This window comes from Pan paniscus, chromosome 14 (assembly GCF_029289425.2).
Source record: "Pan paniscus chromosome 14, NHGRI_mPanPan1-v2.0_pri, whole genome shotgun sequence".
Classification (NCBI taxonomy): Eukaryota; Metazoa; Chordata; class Mammalia; order Primates; family Hominidae; genus Pan; species Pan paniscus.
Window position 1 is genome coordinate 99,530,340 of NC_073263.2, and position 16,229 is coordinate 99,546,568.

Sequence of the window (16,229 nt, forward strand, 5' to 3'; positions counted from 1 at the left end):
ACTGAAGTAGACTTCACCATGATTGTTTGTATTTGCACTAAGTGTACTCTGAGGTGATAAACTCGGTTCTCTGCATGTGCCTTTGTTTCCACTTGTGCCAAAACATGAAAAAGAAAACGTGACCTATCCTATGTTTGTCAGCTTTCTGTGGCCCACTTAAGGATTTAAGGATAATTAGCAAATGATTACAATTATATATAGTTGCTACTTTCCCCAAATATCTTTTGGTAAACGTTAAGAAAATAAGACTTTTATTTTAAGAGATGGTGTCTCACTCTGTCACCTAGGCTGGAGTGCAGTGGCGTGATCAGGACGCACTGAAACCACAACCTCCCAAGTAGCTGGGACCCAGGTGCACAACACCAAGCCCAGCTAGATTTTTTTTTTTTTTTTGTAGAGATAAGGTCTCCCTATGTTGCCCAGGCTGGTCTCAAACTCCTGGGCTCAAGCAGTCCTCCTGCCTTGGCCCCACAAAGTTATGGGATTACACGCCTGAGCACTGTGCCTGGCAAGACCTGTCTTAATAGATTAGAGAACCACTGATAGATGGTCAGCTTTCTGTAGCAGTGAGAATCCTACATTTCAAATGTGGATAGCACCTTTGCGGGGAAACATCACTTGGCACATCTGCATTCTTTTTTGACACAGGGTCTCACTCTGTTGCCCAGGCTAGAGTGCATGGCACGATCTTAGCTCACTGCAACCTCCACCTCCCAAGTTCAAGCGATTCTTCTGCCTCAGCCTCCTGAGTAGCTGGGATCACAGACATGCGCTACCATGCCCAGCTAATTTTTTGTATTTTTTGTTTGTTTGTTTTTGTTTTTAAGTAGAGACGGGCTTTCACCACGTTGGCCAGGCAGGTCTCGAACTCCTGACCTCAGGTGATCCACCCACATCTGCGTTCCAATATCTTTCTCAACATAATGATAGCCATAATTAATATTTTCCGGTACATTTTTATGCCTTTACACGCGAGAGTGGTAGACAGACACAAACCCAGATCTCTCTGACTCCAAAGCCCGTTTGTCATCATTCCTTTTACGGTATCCTATAGTGGTATCCTTTACAGAAGACAGCTTTTACCCAACAAAGACTTAACTTCCCAGGATGCCAGAGGACAAAGCGGGATTGCTTTTAAGAGGAAGTTATCAAGACCTTATTTTATAAATGAGATTAGATAGGGAAAGGCAATTTAATCTTTATTGAAAACTGAAAAGGCCAGCATAGGAAGAGGTCCTCGGTGGTTTTTTTCAGGGAAATACTTCAGTTGCTTTTATTAGAAACAGATAGTACCTAAGGTTTTGAGGTAGGTACAGCTTAAGGCATGCTAATGGTCATGGGTCCTTCCATAGTCATTTTTGTATTTTGGTTTACATTTGAGCAATAGGCAGCCCTTCACTGCTGCTGGACTCATTCCTGCCACTATTACAGGTGACAGAGGAGACAGGAGGTATGTCTTTTCTATTTTTATACATGCTTTATATTTAACACAAGCTCTTGGGTATCTTAGATAAACAGAAGTTGCCTAGCACTCCTTTTAGTGCATTGAACCCTTTAACATTTAAGCAAAATAATAAACAGTCTTTTGAGGTTCCTTAACAATGAAACGTGTTCGAGTGGCAGCAGCGGAATCCATGCCTCTTCTCCTGGAGTGTGCAAGAGTCCGTGGTCCTGAGTATCTCACACAGATGTGGCATTTTATGTGTGATGCTCTAATTAAGGCCATTGGTACAGAACCAGATTCAGACGTCCTCTCAGAAATAATGCATTCTTTTGCAAAGGTGAATATTTTTCTCTTAAAAAATATGTATAAGGTTGTATGTTCATTTATTAGTCTTGCTAAAAGTAAAAAAAAAAAAAATTGAGACAGGATATTGCTCTGTCACCCAGGCTGGAGTGCAGTGGCGCAATCGCAGCTCACTGCAACCTCCACCTCCTGGGTTCAAGCAATTCTCATGCCTCATCCTTCCAAGTAGTTGGGATTATAGGCATGCGCCACCACACCTGGCTACTTTGTGTATTTTTAGTAGATGTTCCTCAGGTCTCAAACTCCTGGCCTCAGGTGATCCACCTCGGCCTCCCAGAGTGCTGGGATTACAGATGTAAGGCAGCTAAATAAATTTTTATATGCTGTAGTGTATGATTTGTTAAAAAATAAAAATGTTAAATTTTTTGTTTTAATATTTTGGTATTATTATGTTTGTTTTAAAGAGGGTAAATTTGCCTTGGAAGGGCAGTATAGGTAGAGGGAATGATATGGGCAGCAGCATGGAAGCATGCATTCTTTGGAAAAAGAGAAGAAATTCTGAATACTCTAGTATTTTAGTCTTGCACTTAATAATCCAACTATAGAAGCTTGGGTATCATCTCCAGTTTCTGTTCTTTCCACTTTCCTCAATTCTTCTCTTTTTTTTTTTTCATTGCCCCATCTCTTTTTCATGCCATTGAAATAGCCTCACTTGGTCTACTCCAGATGTCTCCTTTCTTTTCCTCTCAGTTCATTCTCCTTTCCTCAAGCACTGCCTTCCTCTTCATTGAGTCACTTCCTTTCTCATACAGTGTCACTCCCATTTTGCACAACTCTAGTTTGCTCCAATCTTGATTGAAGATTTACAGTTTATCAGCATCTTTATATGTCCTTATTTACACTCCTGTAATTCAGAATTCCTTCTGATTTTCCAAAGACAGCATGCTTCCATACCTTTGCCTATATTTTATTTCTTCTACCTCTAATGCCCTTCCTTCAATGTTCTTGTATGTTGTGTATACGGAGTATGGATATAGCAATTGTGTTCCTTAGGAGCTGGTTGTGTGTGTGTGTGTGTGTGTGTGTGTGTGTGTGTGTGTGTGTGTGTGTGTTTTCCATCTTTGAATCCTCAGTACCAAGCATGATGCCTGGCACCTAGGTATGCTCAGTAGTGTTCAAAAGAAAATATTTTTTTCTAACTCCAATCTCTAAAATGCTGTCATTCTAACAAATACAAGCTAAGCATATGTAAATAATCTTTCAGGATACTGAACTGTATTCATTTTTCCATGTGATTCTTAGTGGAGTTTAACTTTGGACTCCAAACACCCCAAATCTTATGGATTGCTTTCTTTCCTCAACCTCATTAGTGCATTGAAGTAATGGGAGATGGATGCCTTAATAATGAACACTTTGAAGAACTGGGAGGTATATTGAAAGCAAAGCTTGAAGAACATTTTAAAAATCAAGAATTACGACAAGGTAAGTTTTCCATGCTTTTATTTCTGAATATAATCCTTGACCATCTTGGCAATCATTTAAAACATTTATTTGGGTGTGTTTTAGTTAAAAGACAAGATGAAGACTATGATGAACAGGTCGAAGAGTCACTACAAGATGAGGTAAGTTATTCCCTTTGGAACTTACTTACGTGACCACTTGCATCTGAAAGACTTGTAAATGCCTCAATTTCTGATTTATGTGACTTGTCATTCTGATGTAATTATCAGTCTTTAGCAGAGGAGTCAGATATATTTCCTCTCTTAATTTATGAATTAGTAATTTGAAATTAAACTGATATGTCTTTTGGTGCTATGTGCATTTTGTTGTAATACCTCACTCAACAAAACACCTTGAGGTTTACCTAGTTCATTTACATACTGCTCACAACAACCATTTGTATTTTGTGGTGCTTTCACTATATTAAAGATGAGTAACCTAAAATTCCAGTGTTAAATGATTGCCTAGAGTCACACTGTTGACGGTCTGGGGCCTTTTTCACCATGTTACTTAGTTCTCTCATCAAACCACCTAGGACTGTCAAGCATACTTCATTGTGTGTTTAGAGTCCAGCATCTCATATGTGGCCACTTGGTGGGCCAGTGCTACCCTGTAGGTAGTACCAGCTTCCTGAAGGTGCCCACATGCTTGTAGGCCCAAATTGCCACTAACAGCGAGACCCCATTCTCCCCACCATCCACCCCGAAATGAGGATTATTCTGCTGAAAACAAAGTAAAAATAGTGAAAACACCTTTGTTTCAGAATGTAGAAATTAGAGATAATTTTTCAACCCATCTATTTTAAGTATGTTCCAAGGAAAATCTTTGCAATAAATACAGTTCTTGCCACACACCTTTGTCTTTCGAGGTAAGACTGGCCTTTGATTAGTAAGAGACATGATAACCCACACTTGAAGGTTACTCCGGTCTCTAGACTCTTGATTTACCCTTAAAACAGGAATGAGAAATTGATTTTCTGCATTTTTTAAGGTTTTTATAAATGTTATTATTGATAATAGAAAATATACTTTTTAATCCATATGGGTGTTTATATGTATGTTTTTTTTAGGATGATAATGATGTTTATATTCTGACCAAAGTGTCAGATATTTTACACTCAATATTCAGTAGCTACAAAGAAAAGGTGTTACCATGGTTTGAACAGCTGCTTCCATTAATTGTCAACCTCATTGTAAGTGTTACCTCTCTTAATAGTTGTTTTGCGTAGTTTACCTGGAATTCTTTTCACTGCAACGTAAAATCTAATGCTTGAAGTTAAAATGGGTCTCAGAAATGATTGTTTCCATTGTACATCTTTGATTTTATCAAGTTGACTGCATTACCCTGGATATTTTCTCATTCATTATATGCTTGAAGATTCCTAACTTGGTTTTCCATAGGCCAATTCAGTTCTAACACATCTGAAAGATATACAAGTGATTTTTTTTATTATTTCAGATTATCTGTGTCCTCCTAAATTAATAAAAGGAAACAGAATGGTTACTTCTTTTTTAGTGGACCATAGATAATTCAATTATCTTTGTTATGTACTACCAGCAATCATGGATTATGGATAATGGGCTTATATGTGTATATATATATATATATATATATATATATTTTTTTTTTACCTTCTCTCACCCTTATATTTGATTTTTTTTTAAATGTTTTATAGACTTTTTTTGTTTGTTTGTTTGTTTGTTTGTTTGTTTTCCTCAAGATGGAGTCTTGCTCTGTCGCCCAGGCTGGAGTGCAGTGGTGCAATCTCGGCTCACTGCAACCTCCGCCTTCTGGGTTCAAGCAATTCAGACGCACGCCACCACACCCGACGAATTTTTTGTATTTTAGTAGAGATGGGGTTTCACCATGTTGACCAGGCTGGTCTCCAACTCCTGACCTAGTGATCCACCCGCCTCGGCCTCCCAAAGTGCTGAGATTACAGGCATGAGCCACTGCGCCCAGGCCTACACTTCCTATTTTAAAGCAGTTTTAGATTCACAACCAAATTGAACAGGAGGTACAGAGATTTCCCATGTGCCTCTGCCCCTGTGCGTGCATGGCCTCAGCACCATTAACACCCCCCATCACAGTAGTAGATACATGTGTTTCCGTTATGGACCTACATCAACACATCATATAATGGCCTATGTGTATTCAGTTTTTTTGTTTGTTTTGTTTTTTTGTATTTTTAGTTGTGTTTTTTTGTTGGGTTTTTAGTAGAGATGGGGTTTCACCATATCGGCCAGACTGGTCTCAACCTCCTGACCTTGTGATCCGCCCACTTTGGCCTCCTAAAGTGCTAGGATTACAGGCGTGAGCCACTTCGCCTGGCTGTGTATTCGGTTTTTAAAAAATATATTATAAATTAGCAGCTATCATCAGATGTTTGGAATTTTTCTTTTTGGCTTTCAATTTTGCATTTTATTGTATTAAGTAGTGCAGTACATTTTTTAAAAGATTCGGGCACACATGACTTAGCCTGTTGAATAAATGCTGTAAGTTAAGATCTTTGCAGCTTTTATTATTATTGTATTTTTTTAATGTAGCATTACCATTGTCTTTTTTACAAAGTAAATTTATATACAATGCTTCCACTGTCAGTTCTTCTGTGTGATAGTGTCAGATTGTAGAGTTCTGTAACAAATCATACAAGTCTTTGAAACCTAAATTTTATTAAATCTGTGTATTTGATTGAATATCGTTGGTCACAAGAAGTGGTTGTTACTATGTTTTCTTTTTTCTTTTGCCTGTATCAGGAATATCAATGTAAGCAGATAGTCTATAGTGAATATTTCTTTACATTCTTTGTGTACACCAGTATTTGAAGCTTAAAAGAGAATTTCTTTTGTAGTGTCCACATAGACCATGGCCAGACAGACAATGGGGATTATGCATCTTTGATGATGTCATAGAACACTGTAGTCCAGCCTCATTTAAATATGCAGAATATTTCTTAAGACCAATGCTCCAATATGTATGTGACAACAGCCCAGAAGTCAGGCAAGCAGCTGCATATGGCCTGGGAGTCATGGCACAGTATGGTGGAGATAATTATCGCCCTTTTTGTACAGGTACCTTTGCTTATTCAGTTACGTGCATTTCATTCCAGACATCCTGTGAATCCCTACTTTACTCTCTTTACCACACTCCCAAACATTATTTGCCTATTTCTGCTGTAGTCTGTTTTCAGACATCTCATCTGTAGCATTTAGGATTTTAGATGATAAAAAGATGATTTATTCTCATAGAAATAGAATCAAAGACATCCCCTGCCCCCAGCCTTCCAGGGTGCATTTCTCCTTGCGTTTTGGCAATATACAACAGCCTTAGAATAGGACTTTTTTTTTTTTTTCTTTAATTGAGACCCAGGCTGGAGTGCAGTGGCATGATCTCGGCTCACTGCAACCTCCGCCTCCCGGGTTCAAGCAATTCTGCTTCAGCCTCCTGAGTAGCTGGGACTACAGGCGCATGCCACCACGCCTGGCTAATTTTTTCTATTTTTAGTAGAGATGGGGTTTCACCATGTTAGCCAGGATGGTCTCGATCTCCTGACCTCGTGATCGGCCCACCTCAGCCTCCCAAAGTGCTGAGATTACAGGCGTGAGCCACCACACCTGGCAGAATAGGACTTTTAAAACTTACTGGGGAATATAGTTAGGCAGCTTTTAAAGTTTAAGGACCCTCGGGTGATGTGATGAGTACTGTAAATCTGGAGGCCACTAATCTCTCTGGGTCTCTAAGTTAGTAGAGGGCTAGTGCTCCTGTCCATGCTGGGGCAGTCCCCCCTCTGTTGCCATTCTGTAATGACATAGCCAAGAAGACAACACTTCCCATACACTTTAACATTTCTTTACCATAATCAATATCTGAACCAAATACAAAAATACATATATTCATTTGCATGAAAATGTGAGGTTTTAGCTGAACTTCTTTCAAATGCTTATTTTAGAAGCACTTCCCCTGCTGGTAAGAGTTATTCAGTCTGCGGATTCTAAGACCAAAGAAAATGTCAATGCTACAGAGAACTGCATCTCAGCAGTAGGGAAAATCATGAAGTTCAAGCCTGACTGTGTAAACGTTGAAGAGGTCCTTCCACACTGGTTGTCTTGGCTTCCACTACATGAAGATAAAGAAGAAGCTGTTCAGACTTTCAATTATCTGTGTGACCTGATTGAAAGGTAGGAAAGCAGACTGTGACCTTATTTCCTTCTCCTCCACAGTGCTTCCTGGTTTTTCTTGCCTAACATCAGTCTTTTAAGGTTTAACCACATGATCTCTGCACAGTCCTCAGTTGTATAGGTTTATAATAGTGCTGTCTTTATAAATCATATTAAGAAACCATATCACAGTTAACATTGCCCTTATAATAAGGTCTAATTTTGAGTTATTCTTTATGAAATTAGATCCAACAGATGAGGCACTTTAATTATTTATTTCTTTGTTTTTAAATTTTTTTGGTAGCGACAAGGTCTTAACCGTTTTGCACAGGCAGGTCTCAAACTCTTGGCCTCAAGAGATCCTCCCACCTCAGCCTCCCAAAGTGCTGGGATTACAGGCATGAGCCACCAAACCCAGCCTAAGGGAATGTTGTTTAGTGTCTGTTTTCTAAGTCCAAGTTCCCCCCAAATATCAGTCAGATCTAAGCTCTGTCGCTATTATTATTTTTAGGTTATGAATAAATTCAAGGGCTACAACCACTGCCACTATTGTAGCAATGGGCCAACAGGTATATTCTCCATACTTGTTTAAGTTCAGGTTCACATAAGAAATGGGTTTGAGTCTTCCACTGACCATATCATTAAGGAATGTAACAGCCATCCTGCAGACTACATACTCCTGACCTGCTCCTACATCTGAAATGACCAGGTCTTAATCATGCTATTTGATCATCTTCCTTGGAAACGACTACTCTGAAATTCTCTTAGTGACAAAGACTAGAATTCTTAAATTCGCTGTCAGGTTTTTTCCCATTAAACTTGCCTGAGTTTATTTCCCAGTTTATTCTTGAAATGTTTACATAATTTTTTTGAACTTCAGAGTTATTTTAGAAGCTATTTTGTAGTAGCAAAATAAAACTTGTGTTAAACTTATTCTTAATAATACAAAACATTTTTTTAACACATCACAAATTATTTATAAGGTATTTAGAGCATTCTGTTGTTTGGCCCTTAAAACAATCCTGAGAGATGAGCCCAATATTTTTTTTTTCAAATTTATGTAGAAAGAAACTAAAGAGTTCATATATAAGATTGGCTGGTTTTCTTCCTACTGAATTTAAAAGGCCATTGATTTTAGTGAACACATAATCATATTTCTCCTTATAAATTTCACTTACTAAGGTTTTCTTCTCATTTGTCAGTAATCATCCAATTGTTCTTGGCCCAAACAATACCAATCTGCCCAAAATATTCAGTATAATTGCAGAAGGAGAAATGCACGAGGCAATTAAACATGAAGATCCTTGTGCCAAACGTCTGGCCAATGTCGTTCGCCAAGTACAGGTAAGCTGATTTGGTTGAATTGGGGAGGGGGAGATAAAACCTTTTTTTCTTTGTAGTCCTCTATGAGAAGAAACTAGAAATCTAATGAGCTAAGGAATTTTATTTTTATATTTTCAGTCTCTTGTCTCCAAGCCTCAAATGGATTATACTTAATGTAATCCATCCATATGTACTTATTATTTATTAGAATTAAAACCTTCATCTTAGGACATTTTGAGCTTACCAGTTGGTGCTTAACACAAGCTTATGTGTAGTTTTTCTGCCTATCTGAAGAAAAAAAAACAAGATTTAATAATAACTTGTCATCTGCCAAAAAACTTTATATGATTTTTACTTCCTATATTCATGTGGTATATGGGTTACTTTAAGATGTTACCTGCTTAGTGTAGCTTTTTCAGTGCAAAAATGAAGAAAACTTACTAGAAATGAAATGAACTTTAAAAAAATGAACAGATTTCTTGCTTTTACAATGATACTCATCAAAATAATCTACCTAGGGAGAAGGTATTTTGCCATTATTACAGTCTACCTATGATGATGATTAAAATCCTTCCAAATGAGCATTTCGTCCTGTCTAAGTCTGTGAAAATGTTTCTTTCCCTAGACTTCTGGAGGACTGTGGACTGAGTGCATAGCACAGCTCAGTCCTGAGCAGCAGGCCGCCATTCAGGAGCTCCTGAACTCTGCGTGAAGGGCCTTAATGTCACCCACCAGAAAACTAACTCCAAATAAACGCTTACCCTTTCGTTTAGGTTTCTTTGTTTTGTTTTTGAGCAAAAGAGATCGGTAGTGTTGTGTGTAGGCCATTCTTCTGGAGAGCCACAAGCAGGAAGAGCAGCGCTGTGTTGCAGAATGGAGTTTCCATGGATTTCTACCAGACCACTGAAGGAGTTCCTGGAAGCCCTGCGGTAGCTAGCACTGAAGAGTATTTTTCTATTGGTATAACCTGCCCACCTGAAGGGGAAAGGGAAATCAAATTAATTTGTCTCGTTAGACATAAGGAAATTTAAGGAAAAACAGCTTTAAGAACAGTTACTCAGCGTAGATGTGTGTTCACACAAATTGCTCTGCATTCAGTGTTCATTGTGAATTGGAGTGTGAGTCTTTCTGTAGGGTAGAAAGAAGCCTACTACCCAGCAAACCAGTAGACCCAAAAGTTGAAAAAAACTGATGACAGACAACAAGCATGAAGATGGCATATTTGATGTCACTTTGGTTCTTTTTCCCAGAAGGCTTATACAGTGACTCAGTCGGGAAGCTTTCCAGCTTCCAGCCCTTGAATGTGAAGTGTCATTGGCATGTCTGGCAGTAGTCTCTCATTCACTCCTCAATAAACAACATTGAATACAAAAGAGGCTTGTGTAAAAACTCAGTACTGTCTGGCTTGGATTCATTTCATGTTTTTAATATAAGAATGATCTAATATTTTTTTAAAGTAATAGCTATCAGTAATAGCTGAGTGTTTTTTCCCCTAATATTTTCCTTGTGCAATTCAGACTTAAGCATCGAGTTTTTACCATCTTCCACTTTAAGCTAAGTTATGATACCTATTCCATTCACAATTGGTGTTCTTTTTAAGGTTTGCAAATTTCAACCAATTTTGTAGCTAAGATTGTTCTGATCAGCTCAAAAAGATTTGGCTTAATGTTCTCATTGCAAATTATAATTGCTGTAGAGCCACACACAACTTTTGAACTTTTAATTATAAGTATTATGGCTAAAGTTATTTACTGAAAATTTCAGTAAAATGTGTGAATGTTTCTTTATGTATTAACCTCATAGCAGTAAATGACTTGCTGTTGTTTAATTTTTCTAAGGCATCTTAATAGACTTCTGTTGAAAACTTCAGTGTTAACATTTTTATAGTTTGTACTAAATTTAACCGTGATATAAAAATGAATTTTATGCATAGATCAGAATTTTAAATTAAAGGTTTTTTCTTTAAATGATTTGTATTACTTTATTAAAACTAAATCTGAAATGGAATAGAAAATAGAATGGATTACATACAGATGGTTTCCTTGTTAGCAGATGCCCTTCAAATATATTTTACGTTTGCAGCACAACACCATTGCCCGGAGGCTTCCGAATCTAGCAAAGCAGCATATTAAATGACTCCGCCTGCGCAGTCCTTGTGTTCAGTGGATGAATACCTGTGGGCTCTTGTAATGTGTGGTAATATTTGGAGCTTTATAGCCTGTATTCCTTGGGAGAAAAAAATGGGAATTGGAGTAAAAAGTGTGTCAAGACAACCCCTTTCTGCTTTCTTATGTAGCATCTGCAAAGCCGATTCATGTACTGATGCCAATCAGCTAGAGCAATGTAGGCTTTTTTTAATTTAAATTATTACTACACTTTATTACTACACTTGCAGAAAAGAAACATGTTAAAAACATGGCACACCTGCAGAATTTCAGATGACAGTGTGGTCAGAAGATGTTTTTTGGGAGAACCTAGTGTTTGCTGGGCACTATGCTAAGCACTTTGGGAGCAAGAACCTCCTACCTTCCAGTTTAACACTAGTGGTATTGTCAGCTACCGTTAGTATCTGAGATGTACTTACAGCAGGGTTCTAAGAGCTCTGAAAGAAGCGCTCTGTTAGATGCAGACTGGCAGCATCCTCCTTGATAAAAGCAGAAAAGCAAAGAGGTAATTGGAGTTGAATCAAGTTAATAGGGAAGGTTGGTAATAAATGCTGTTAGTGTGACATGATTCTGAAATCCAGAGCTCAGAACTAACTGTGAGATGTATCGTGAACTAACAATTCTTTGAAAGGACCTGCAGAAGCATTTTTAATACCTCATTCTGTCTATGCAAGATGAAAATCCGTGGAGTTTTTTCTTGGCTTTTGTACCAAATTTAGGGGTCTTGCATGTCAGCAAGTGATATATATTGTTTATAAATGCAAGCTATTTCTGGAGGGGAAAAATGTGTGTGGCTCTTACATTTTCTGGGAATTTTGTAACAAAGAAGTTACACGCACAAGTGTTAGAAACTTTGGCATAACTCAATTTGGAGTATTTTTTAAATGCTGTATCTTTAAAGAAAAGTAAAATTGTCTTAAAGCTAATGGACACTTCTGTAATGAGAGGCAACCTTATAACTCTGGAGTTGTAGTTTGACAGAACCATCAGTAAAGACATAAGCAAATAAATGGTCTTGGTGCACCTGGTCTGATAATAAATAAGGGGGGTGCTTACTTACAGTCTTGCAAGCATTATGTTTTTATGATCTCATCTTTTGAGTGAGTGCCTGTTTAAGCAACGTGAAAGGCTAAGGAGCTAGCTAGATGTTTTAATAACTGCTTCATTCTGCCTAGGAGGATTGTTGGGTCAGTTTTCTGTGTTGCACAGAAATCACTTTGCAGGTCGGGCGCGGTGGCTCACGCCTGTAATCCCAGCACTTTGGGAGGCCAAGGCAGGCGGATCACCTGAGGTCAGGAGTTGGAGACCAGCCTGGCCAACATGGTGAAACCACATCTCTACTAAAAATACAAAAAGTAGCCAGGTGTGGTGGCAGGCACCTGTAATCATAGCTACTCCAGAGGCCGAGGCAGGAGAATCACTTGAACCTGGGAGGCAGAGGTTGCAGTGAGCCGAGATTGTGCCATTGCACTCCAGCCTGGGCAACTGGGTGAGACTCCATCTCAAATAAAAATAAAAAATGAAATCACTTTGCTTCTCTTAACCTTCTTTGCCACAAAAGATTAACAGCCAAAACCTGCCATGTTTGCTATTCCTAAGCAGATTTTCTTTCTCGGCCCTAAAAGTATGAGTACCACTATTTTAGAAGAAGAAAGTGAATGACCCGCAATGTATGCACATCACACTTGGGAGGAAGCATGAATATTTATTTCCAGCACTTGGAACTTCTGAATGGTGATGCTGAGGAGCAGGGGTTAATTCTAACAACATCCTGCCCTAGACTTACACCCTTTTTTCCCCACACAGCTGTACCCCTTAGAGTGTATGCCAGACAACATTTGGGCTGATTATTTCTATGTATTTATTATATTTGGATGAATACAAACATTTTAAAGATAAATTATAGCTATATTAGTCACTTCTCAATGAATCCAAAAGTGGTACAATATAATTTTTTGTAAAACATTACAAAAATTTTTTTCTAAATTCCACTAAGGCAGCAGAGTATAATTCTGAAATCTGTTCTTTCATGATTCAGGAGCTTTCATTGTGTATTTCCTTTTGATTGATCTATCATTTCTGTCCTCTTGACTAGCATTCAGATTGTAATGGAAACCAGAATAGTGCCACTTGATATGAATCAGAAATTAGTTCCCCTATTTCCCCTAAAAGTTTTGCAACAGATGGGTAGAAAATGTAAGAGTTTGGATCAGCCCGACAACTTGCTCCTGTGATCCTAAGGTGCACCTTAAAAGACCATGGTGCTGTATGGTTAAGACCAGAGGTTGGCAAATGTGTTCTCTAAGTTCGAGATAGTAAATATTTTAGCACTCGTCACCGAACAAGTATGTGTTTGCAAGTTATAGGGTCTCACAAACCGCTTAGCCGTTGCAGTGCGAAAGCAGTCATGGACCATAGTAAACAAACGGGTTTGGCTGTATCCCAGTGAAACTTGACCAAAGACAGGCTAGCCATAGCTGCTGACCTCTGAATCAAATCACTGTGTCAGTTAAAAAATCCCAGTCTACCATGTACTCAGCTTACCTAACCTCTGTATGCCTTAGTTTCCTTCTCTGTAAAATGGGAACAATAATAGTACATACCTTATAGAGGGTTCAGATGGATTTAGAAGCCAGGCACATTAAGCATTAGCTATCAGAATTACACCTAAATTCTATTAATACTTCCAGATAATTTAAGCAAACTTTTTTTTTTTTTTTTTTTGAGATGGAGTCTCCCTCTGTCACCAGGCTGGAGTGCAGTGGCGCGATCTCGGATCACTGCAACCTCTGCCTCCCAGGTTCAAGTGAGATGCCTCCCAGGTTCAAGTGATTCTCGTGCCACAGCTTCCCGAGTAGCTGGGACTACAGGTGTGAGCCACCATGCCCAGCTAATGTTTGTATTTTTAGTAGAGACGGTTTCACCATGTTGGTGAGGATGGTCTCTTGACCTCGTGATCTGCCTGCCTCGGCCTCCCAAAGTAATGGGATTACAGGTGTGAGCCACGGTGCCCAGCTGCAAACTTTTTTTTTTTCAAGTTCTCTAATCAGCCTTGGCATTAGGAGGAAGCCTAGAAAGTTGTGGAAAATATTGGGAAACTTTGCAAAGTCAGTGAAGTTGTGCCATAAACGTGGTGTATGTGGACTACTTTACTTTCTTGACACTGTGATTCTGGTGTTTGAAGATGCCTGATCTGCATAAGACATGGCCCTAAATGCACCCATTGCCTCATCTGGAGCTCCACCCTAAAAAGCAGCAGTCTGTCCCTGTTTGGAGAAGACATTCAGTTTGCTGCAAGAGCTGGTTTGTTCGGTACACTGAACTGTAGGTCACCAGGGACTTTTGCCCCCATGCTCACATGAATCTGGCATCTATGTAGGATGAGATCACTGTCAAGGCCATTGTACAGGAGTGGACAGCTGGAAAGCTTTGCCCCCTGGGGTCACACTTCCTGCCTGGCTGTGGCCCCTTGCGGGAGCTCCTTAATCTCTTACATAAAGTTAACGGCTACCACACAGGGTTGTTGTAAGGCTTAATATATGTATAAAGCACCTAGAGCAGTGCCTAGCATTGTAGATTTGATATTATGAGTACACATGCTGAAGAGATGGCAGTACATTTGGATAGCATTTCTTTTTGTTAGTGTCAACCTAAAAGAGGATCTCAAAAAGAAAACATGTTTATTTGGGAGTAGAGCATTGCAATGGGAATGTACATGCCATCATAGATGATGAGTATATTGAGGAAAAAAAAGGGTTTTGTGGGTTTTTTTGGTTTTGTTTAATTTTGTGATGACAGAGTCTCCCTATGTTACCCAGACTGCTCTTGAACTCCTGGGCTCAAGTAGTCCTGCTTCAGCTTTCCAAAGTGCTGAGATTACAGGCGAAAAGAGAAAGGTTTATAAAGGAAGAAATGAGGATTACATCGTTGTTTTGAGATAATTATCCCTGACTGCACAGGTCAGTAACAAGGCTGATGCCAGTCCAAGGTTGACAAGCAGTTGGATGTGTGCTTGCAGAAGTATTTTTTGTGTGAGGTTGCAAAGGCCTTTGTGCAAAGTTGTGATTTTTGTGGTCTTTGTCATCATGCGTACAAACATGAGAACCCTCTATGACCTTTCTAGCTGTTTGTCCGGGTGTTCTTAACATTAGTGACTCCTTTTTTTTTGAGACGGAGTCTTGCTCTGTCACCCAGGCTGGAGTGCAGTGGCGCAATCTTGGCTCACGGTAACCCCCACCTCCCGGGTTCAAGTGATTCTCCTGCCCCAGCCTCCTGAGTAGCTGGGATTACAGGCATGTGCCGCCATGCCCGGCTAATTTTTGTATTTTTAGTAGAGACGGGGTTTCACTGTGTTGTCCAGGCTGATCTCGAACTTCCAACATCAGGTGATCCAGCCACCTTGACCTCCCAAAGTGCTGGGAGTACAGAGTGAGCCACCGAGTCTGGCCTAGTGACTGACTCCATTTTGATTCTGACAATTTTCAAATTAGTTACCTATGTCATAAAACATGCAAACCATGGAAAACGGAAGTACTTGCTAATCAAGAATTTGATTGACTTTTATTAAGCTATTGACCAAAACTACGTTAGGCTTGCATAATAAAGGGCTGAGTAAAACACATGGTCTCTGCTACAGGGGACACATCATTAAGGAAAAGTAAAGGGTGCACTGGGTGTACCCTTTGATGAAGAAATCAAAGAAGTAAATTCACTTAATATTGCAAATAGGATGTGCATTGAGCTGCCTCAGTTTCAGCATTATAGCAAACTGCACCAAAGATAAAAATACATGTGCTCCTGGTCATTGAGAAATCCCTCCCCAGGTGATGCATTTTCCAGCCTTGCTACTCACAATTGGTTGTTCTTGGGCTGCTGCAGAGGTGACCCAGAGTGGGGCATTTGTGACCAGACAGGTCACCGGATGTGCTCCCTTGGAGGGTGAAGGAGCCAGACAGGCAAGCAGGAAGTTTTGGTCTCCCAAACTGCCTTACACCGAAACCCAGATCCTTCCTAGGGGCAGTATTGCTATGAGATAGTCCCCTTTCAATTAACTGACAATTGGGTTGGCAATGAAGAAAACCTGCCAGATTATTTGTAGCCATTTAGAAAGTTGGCCCCAACCCCCAAAGCAGTTACTGTCTTGTTTCATCCGTTCCTAGAAATCTCCTAATGGGGTATGTGGTCTTGTTTGGTGTGTCTGTTTCTGTCCCGAGTGTGCTGCTGCTGCTTAATCACACTCCTGAATTTTCTCAAATCTTCTATGATTTAGGGATTAACTGGCATGTTTTATCTAGTTTTAAGAATTTAGCCAGCCGGCCCAGTGGCTAATGCCTGTCA

General features: G+C 39.4%; 1 protein-coding gene across 7 annotated transcripts in view; it reads left to right on the plus strand.

Moving 5' to 3' along the window:
- The window catches only part of IPO5 (importin 5), a 69,362-nt gene extending 58,668 nt beyond the window's left edge, over nucleotides 1–10,694 (plus strand). For all 7 annotated transcript variants that reach the window (XM_034936872.3, XM_055096918.2, XM_055096919.2 and 4 more), the window contains 8 exons: nucleotides 1,609–1,781; nucleotides 3,118–3,229; nucleotides 3,314–3,369; nucleotides 4,317–4,439; nucleotides 6,099–6,318; nucleotides 7,197–7,425; nucleotides 8,607–8,748; nucleotides 9,353–10,694. In XM_034936872.3, coding sequence (XP_034792763.3) covers nucleotides 1,609–1,781; nucleotides 3,118–3,229; nucleotides 3,314–3,369; nucleotides 4,317–4,439; nucleotides 6,099–6,318; nucleotides 7,197–7,425; nucleotides 8,607–8,748; nucleotides 9,353–9,439 — 1,142 coding nt within the window. In that variant the 3' untranslated portion in view covers nucleotides 9,440–10,694. The remainder of the gene's footprint in view (nucleotides 1–1,608; nucleotides 1,782–3,117; nucleotides 3,230–3,313; nucleotides 3,370–4,316; nucleotides 4,440–6,098; nucleotides 6,319–7,196; nucleotides 7,426–8,606; nucleotides 8,749–9,352) is intronic.
- Nucleotides 10,695–16,229: the final 5,535 nt, after the last annotated feature.